Below are 7,147 nucleotides of genomic sequence, written 5' to 3' on the forward strand. Positions count from 1 at the left end.
AAAAAAAAAAAAAAAAGTATAATCAAACACAACTGGGAAGACATCATGTGGTGAGAAATCCCTTACTCGGATTTGTCAGAACATTCACTACAATTAAATCCCTGCTTTCCCCTCTCTCCTCTTCTCATTTTCTGTAAAGATAAGAACCCTTCCCATAACCGTTTGGTTAAAATGTGTTTTCATTTCAGGCTCTGTTGACATTCAGGAATGTGGCCATAGAGTTCTCTCAGGAGGAGTGGAAATGCCTGGACCCTGCTCAGAGGGCTTTATACAGAGACGTGATGCTGGAGAATTATAGGAACCTGGTCTTTCTGGGTGAGGATAACTTCCCTCCTGGGGATGTGCCCCTATGTATCTTTGCCTTTTCTCTTTTTGCTTCTTGGGAGCCTCATCCTTGCTTGACTAAAGTGGAAGCCATATTGATTTTGACATGAAAAGCTTCATGATGTAGCGTCTGGACTTTCACTGTCCCCTTTGTTTAGACGTTCTGCATTCTTCATGATACCTCAGTGGGGCTTCCAGAAGTAAAGTAGGCATAAAACCTTATGGCAGGTCAGGCATGGAGACCCACGCCTGTCATCACTCCCACTTCAGGAGGCCAAGGCTTCTGGACTACTTCAGGTCAGGAGTTCAAGAGAAGCCTGGTCAACATGGTGAAACCCCATCTGTATTAAAAATACAAACGTTAGGCCGGTGTGGTAGCACACATTTGTAATACTAGCTACTAGAATGGCTAAGGAAGGTGAATCGCTTGAACCTAGAATCAGATGGTTGCAGTGAGCCAAGACTGTGCCTCTGCACTCCAGCCCAGGGAACAGAGCACGACTGTCTCAAAAAAAAAAGAAAAACAAAACCTTATGGCAGACTTTAAAGATATCCAGTTCTGGTTGGGTATGGTGGCTCACACCTATAATCGCAGCATTTAGGAAGGCCAAGACAAGGGAATCACCTGAGGTCGGGAGTTCGAGACCAGCCTAACATGGAGAAACCTCCTCTCTACTAAAAATACAAAATTAGCCAGGGGTGGCGCATGCCTGTAATCCCAGTCACTCAGGAGGCTGAGGCAGGAGAATCTCTTGAACTGGGGAGGTGGAGGTTAGATCACGCCATCGCACTCTGGCCTGGGCAACAAAGTGAAACTCCGTCTCAAAGCAAACAAACAAACAAACAAAAAAACCCAGTTTCCTCTTTGCTTCTCCTGTGCTTTTGATTCAGTAGTTCTTGGAAGAGACCTTGATGTCCACATATTACATATTACAATGCTCTGTACACCTTAAGAAGTAGGCAGTGAGTGAAGGAATTTGTGAAATACTTTTCTAGATTTTTCTGTAATGTCTTCTTTCCTACTGAAACGTAGGGCTGGGACTCTAGAAAAGCTCCAGCATATCATGTTCCTTTCTTTTTATAAGCAGGAGTCTCTTTCTGCCCTGTTGTCACCATGTAGGGGCAAGGGAAAGAGCCCTGGACTGTGGAGAGTGAAGTGAAAATAGCAACAAAATCCAGCTGGGAGGGAATGTATTACAGGTGTAAAGGCAGGTAAGAGCTCAGATGGGCAGAGTGGAAGCTCCACCTTCCAATAGTGTGTGGGGAAACTCTCTGCAAGTGGGAGAATTCTGTGGGAAAAGGAAAGTTTAAATCCTGAGATCTCAGAATGGACATCTTTCTTTGCTCCCACTTATTTTTCTGCTATTTATTTATTTATTTGACAGAGTCTCGCCATTTTGCCCAGGCTGGAGTACAGTGGCACAATAGTTCACTGCAACCTCTGCCACCTGAGTTCAAGTGGTTCTTCTGCCTCAGCCTCCCAAGTAGCTGGGACTACAGGCATGCATCGCCACCACAGCTCGCTAATTTTTATTTTTTTAGGGGTTTTGCCATTTTGGCAAGTTTGGTCTCAAACTCCTAACCTCAGGTAATTTGCCTGTCTGGGCTTCCCAAATGCTGAGATTACAGGTGTGAGCCACCGCGCCCGGCCCCTCTGCTCTTTAGATGTGTAGTACTTTGATCTTTCTGCCCTCTAGTGGTGCCACAACTCAGAGAAAAAGGCAGAGCCTTTACTTTATCCTGATGGGCAATAACACCCTGTCACCTGGCTTCTGTGACCTCTTTGGTTTCTTGACCCTGTGGCACAGGGAGGGCTGTGTCAAAGGAGTCTCTTTCCCCTGTGGTCTCTCCTTCTGTACCTGATTCCATCTGATGCTCCACTTTCTGTCCCTATAGATCAGAACTGAGGCCTCCATACACCTACCCCTTGACCTCTTCAGGTTCCATCCCATTTCCTGTACTTGGAACACCTAATCAGGAGATGAGAAAACATGGGCTGTGCCTCCTTTGCCTCTGGGACCCAGGATACTGCACAGATCCCTCTGTGCTTCTTCAGATAGTCTGCTTGTCTATTTGAAATATGAAAAAGGCCATGCGCTGTGGCTCATGCCTATAATTCAAACACTTTGAGAGGCTGAGGAGGGTGGATCACTTGAGGTCGGGAGTTTGAGACCAGCCTGGCTAACATGGTGAAACCCCGTCTCTACTAAAAATACCAAAAGTAGCCGGGTGTGGTGGCAGGTGTGTGTATTCCCAGCTACTTGAAAGACTGAGGCAGGAGAATATCTTGAACGTAGGAGGCAGAGGTTGCAGTGAGCTGAGATTGCACCCCTGCACTCCAGCTTGGGTGACAGAGCGAGACTCCGTCCTCCCACCAAAAAAAAAAATATGAAAAAACAAATGTGCTTTTCCTACTCTCACATGCTGCTGAGCACAGAATGCCTCACTTCTGATCACCAAAATGTGTGTATTTCCCCTCAACGACATACAGATTTGGATGGACACAAACTGAATGTCTTGTAGTTGAATTCAGTTCTGACACCGTCTGCCTGGAGTTAGAGTGAGAACTCACAGGTCAAGGGTTGAACTCCAGGCCTTCAAGGCTGCCCCCGACCTCAGACACCAGTTCCAAGTAGTAGATGGTCACATGTTCTTCTGACCAACCAGCTGTAAGTTGAGTTTCGTCAACCCCTTTCTTGGGTTTGATTACTTTGCTAGGGTGGCTCACAAAACTCAGTGAAACACTTTCTTGAGTTCATGATGAAGGACGTTTCACAGGACACAGATGGACAGCCAGATGAGATTCACGCGGTGGGGCAGTAAAATGTAAATCCATAGTCACTCTCTGATATAACAGTTCCACACATGATTGATATAAAACAGAATACAAAGACTATCACACAAAGTAGGAAAATGATTATTAAATAAATAAAATCCAACATCATGTATAATATGTAGAAATGAATAACAGTGTACTTAACACTAGAGGCATCTTTCCAGGGAGCTGTGCTCCGCACAAGGAGTGAGGGAAGATTCACTGGGTGTGCCGTGCCCCAGGCCCTGTGTGTGTTCAGCATTTGGAAGCTCTCATCCCCCATAGTTTAGGGATTTGCGTGGAGGCTTCATCACAAAGTCATGATTGATGGTAACTCAGTCTCCAGCCCCTCTCCCCTTCCTGGAGGATGGTGGATGGCAGTGACTGTCCGTGCCCCTAGGCCTAGCCTGTTCTTGCTGGTGATCAGCTCCATCCAGGAGACCATAGAGGTTGCCTCATTAGGACAAATCATGCTCCCGCACCCAGGACGTCCCAAGGTCTTTGGAGCTCTGTGTCAGGAACTGGGCAAAAGACCAATATATGCATTTCTTCTTATTCCACAAGGCCCCTCAGCCATTCTTCAGTTGTGCTTCATCCACACTTTACTGGTGGGTGTCACAGGGGAGTAGGTGACTGTTCTGAGATGGTTACTCAGCTGAGTGGGAAAGACAGTTGACAGAAAGACCCTGTATTGGGGCCGAAGGTCCTTGTGGGGAGCATAGGTCACTGGAATGATGCCTCTGGTACGAAGTTCACTGTTATTTGGTTAAGCCACTACTTTCATCTTGGACATTTCTATATATTACACATGATCTTGGATTTTATTCATTTAATCATCAGTTTCGTGTGTGTGTGTGTGTGTGTGTGTGTGTATGATGAAGTCTTGTTCTGTCTGTCACCCAGGCTGGAGTAGAGTGGCACAATCTTGGCTCACTGCAGCCTCTACCTGCTGGGTTCAAGTGATTCTCCTGCCTCAGCCTCCCATATAACTGGGACTACAGGCACCCACCACCACGCCCAACTAATTTTTGTATTTTTAGTAGCTATGAGGTTTCACTATGTTGGCCAGGCTGGTCTCAAACTCCTGACCCCAGGTGATCCTCATGCCTCAGCCTCCCAAAGTGATAGAATTCCAGGCATGAGCCATGCACCCGGCCTCCCTCTACTTTTTTATTGTTCAGTGCTCTTGTAGTTTTACCCATTATTGAAAGTGGAATGTTGAAATCTCCTAGCATTACAATGGAGCCATTTTTTTTTTTTAGTTCTGTAAACATTGGCTTTATATATGGAGCTCTCATATTCATGCATATATATCTCTAGTTATTGCATATTCTTGGTGAATTGACCCTATTATCATGATGTAATATCTTTCCTTGTCTCCAGGAAAACATTTTCAAGTTAAAATATGTTTTAGGTCTGGGTGCGGTGGCTCACGCCTGTAATCCCAGCACTTTGGGAGTCCAAGGTGGGCAAATCATGAGGTCAGGAGTTCTAGACCAGCCTGACCAACATGGTAGAACACTGTCTCTACTAAAAATACCAAAAATAGCCAAGCATGCTAGTGTGCACTAATTCCAGCTACTTGGGAGGTGGAGGGAGAAGAATTGCTTGAACCCAGCAGGCAGAGGTTGCAGTGAGCCGAGATCACACCACTGCACTCCACCCTGGGTGACAGAGCAAGACCCCATCTCTAAAAAAAAAAAAAAAAAAAAAAAATTTCTATAACCACCTCTGCTCTCTTGCGATGACATTTGCTTGGAATATTATTTTTATTTTTTGTGTTATTTTCTATTTAAAAATTTTTTTAGATAGAGCGTCTCACTCTATCCCCCAGGGTGGAGTGCAATGGTGGGATTAGGGCTCACTGCAGCCTTGGATTCCTGGGCTTAGGCGATTGGCCCATCTCAGCCTCCCTCGGCAGCTGGTACAGGTGCATGCCACCATGAGGGGCTAATTTATCACTTTTATTTTTCTTAGAGACAGTGTCTTACTGTGTTGTTGAAGTTGGTCTTGATCTCCTGGGCTCAAGAGACCCTCCTCAGCCTCCTGAGTAGCTGGGGTTACAGGCACCAACCTCCATAACTAATTATTGGTTTTTATTTTTTAAATTTTAGTGTATGTGTGTCCATAGGGCTAATATGAGTCTTCTATGAACAACATGTAGTTGGTTCCTGTTGATGGAGCCAGTCTTCGCCTGCTGAGTGCAGAGTTAAATATTTACATTTGAAGTATTCCTGATGGAGAAGACCTTACCATTGCCTTTCTGTTACATCTTATCTGCGTGTCTTGTAGGTTGCTTTGTTCTTCATTTCTCATTTACTATTTTTTGTGTATAATTGCTTTTTTGTGTAGATGTGCTTTGACTCCCTTCTTATTTACCTTTTTTTTTGTTTGTTTATGATGAAGTCTCACTCTGTGGTCCAGGCTACAGTGCAGTGGTGTGATCTTGGTTAACCACAGCCTTTGCCTGCTGGGCTCAATGGATTCTTATGCCCCAGCTTCCTGAGTAGCTGCAACTACAGGCACCCAGCACCTGCCCAGCTAATTTTTGTGTTTTTAGAAGAGATGGGGTTTCGCCATGTTGGGCAGGCTGGTCTCAAACTCCTGATCTCAAGTAATCCATGTGTCTTGGCTTCCCAAAGCACTAAAATTACAGGCACGAGCTGCCGTGCCCAGCCATTGTTATTATTTTAAATAGTTTTGTCTTTTAGTTTTTAGTAAACATATAAGTGGTTGAAGCATGATTCCAGTGAGACTATAACAACCACGTTAGTGTCCATTCCTTTCAATATGAAGAACCGAAGTGTGTTGTGTAGATGTTTGGGCGAGGTTATTGTTGAAGGTATGTTAAACATTTTAAAGTGGTAGCATAATAATGAAACTTGAAATTTCCATTACCTGGCTGGGTGAAATTCTGTCTCTACTGAAAATGCAAATGTTAGCCAGGCATGGTAGTGGGCACCTGTAATCCCAGCTACTCAAGAGGCTGAGGCAAGAGAAACACTTGAATTTGAGAGGTGGAAGTTGCAGGACCCGAGATGGTGCCATTACACTCCACCCTGGGAGACAGAGTGAGACTCCATCTCAAGGAAACAGAATGAAACAAAACAAAACAAAAATTCCATAACCTGCAAAAACTACTCTATCTCCACTAGAACTCTTTGTTATTTATGTCAGAATTAGTTCTGTGTATGTTGTATTTTCATTAACATATACGTAGTGTTTTCTTCATGCTTTTTTCTTCTAAATGGAAAAGTTGAGTTATAAAGAAAAAGCACACTTATACCAGTTTCTGTATCTGTTTGTTTGTTCATTTATTTATTTATTTACAAGATGAAGTTTTGCTCCTGTTGCCCAGGCTGGTCTCCTTGTTGATCAGGCTGGTCTTGAACTCCCAAATTTAAGTGATCTGCCCACCTTGGCCTCCACTCCTGAAGTGCTGGGATTACAGGCGTGAATCACCTTTGGTGGGGGCACAGCAACATATTCAAGCTTATGTACAAGGCATTTGAGGTTGAGGCATGGAAAAATACTGAGGCACTGTGTGTATGTTGTTTGTGCATGAGACTGTAACTCCTTGACCCTGAAATCAGGACAAGGAGTAGACTGTGTGATAAGAAATGCTGCAAACAGTCTCCTGTGAATGTGCTCTAAGTGCTTTTACAAGGCCATATGTGCCTCATGACCTGACTGCACAGAGCCCCGAGGTGGATGCATTTTGTTTGTCTGAAGTGTCATTTATTTTATTATTATTATTATTATTATTTTGAGATGGAGTTTCACTCTTGTTGCCCAGGCTGGAATGCAATGGCACAATCTCGGCTCACTGCAACCTCTGCCTCCTGGATTTAAGCGATTCTCCTGCCTCAGCCTCCTGAGTAGCTGGGATTACAGGCTTGCATCACCACCCCAGCTAATTTTGTATTTTTAGTAGAGACGTGGTTTCTCCATGTTGGTCAGGCTGGTCTTGAACTCCTAACCTCAAGTGATCCGCCCACCTCGGCCTCC

The 7,147-nt window shown here is 44.6% G+C and overlaps 1 protein-coding gene across 1 annotated transcript in view; it reads left to right on the forward strand.

Moving 5' to 3' along the window:
- The window catches only part of LOC105539809 (zinc finger protein 468-like), a 31,424-nt gene that overhangs the window by 19,796 nt on the left and 4,481 nt on the right, over window positions 1–7,147 (forward strand). The window contains 1 exon segment of the mRNA XM_011980257.1: window positions 189–315. Within this exon segment, the coding sequence (XP_011835647.1) occupies window positions 189–315 (127 nt within the window).

Source organism: Mandrillus leucophaeus, unplaced genomic scaffold, assembly GCF_000951045.1.
Source record: "Mandrillus leucophaeus isolate KB7577 unplaced genomic scaffold, Mleu.le_1.0 Scaffold104, whole genome shotgun sequence".
Taxonomy (NCBI): Eukaryota; Metazoa; Chordata; class Mammalia; order Primates; family Cercopithecidae; genus Mandrillus; species Mandrillus leucophaeus.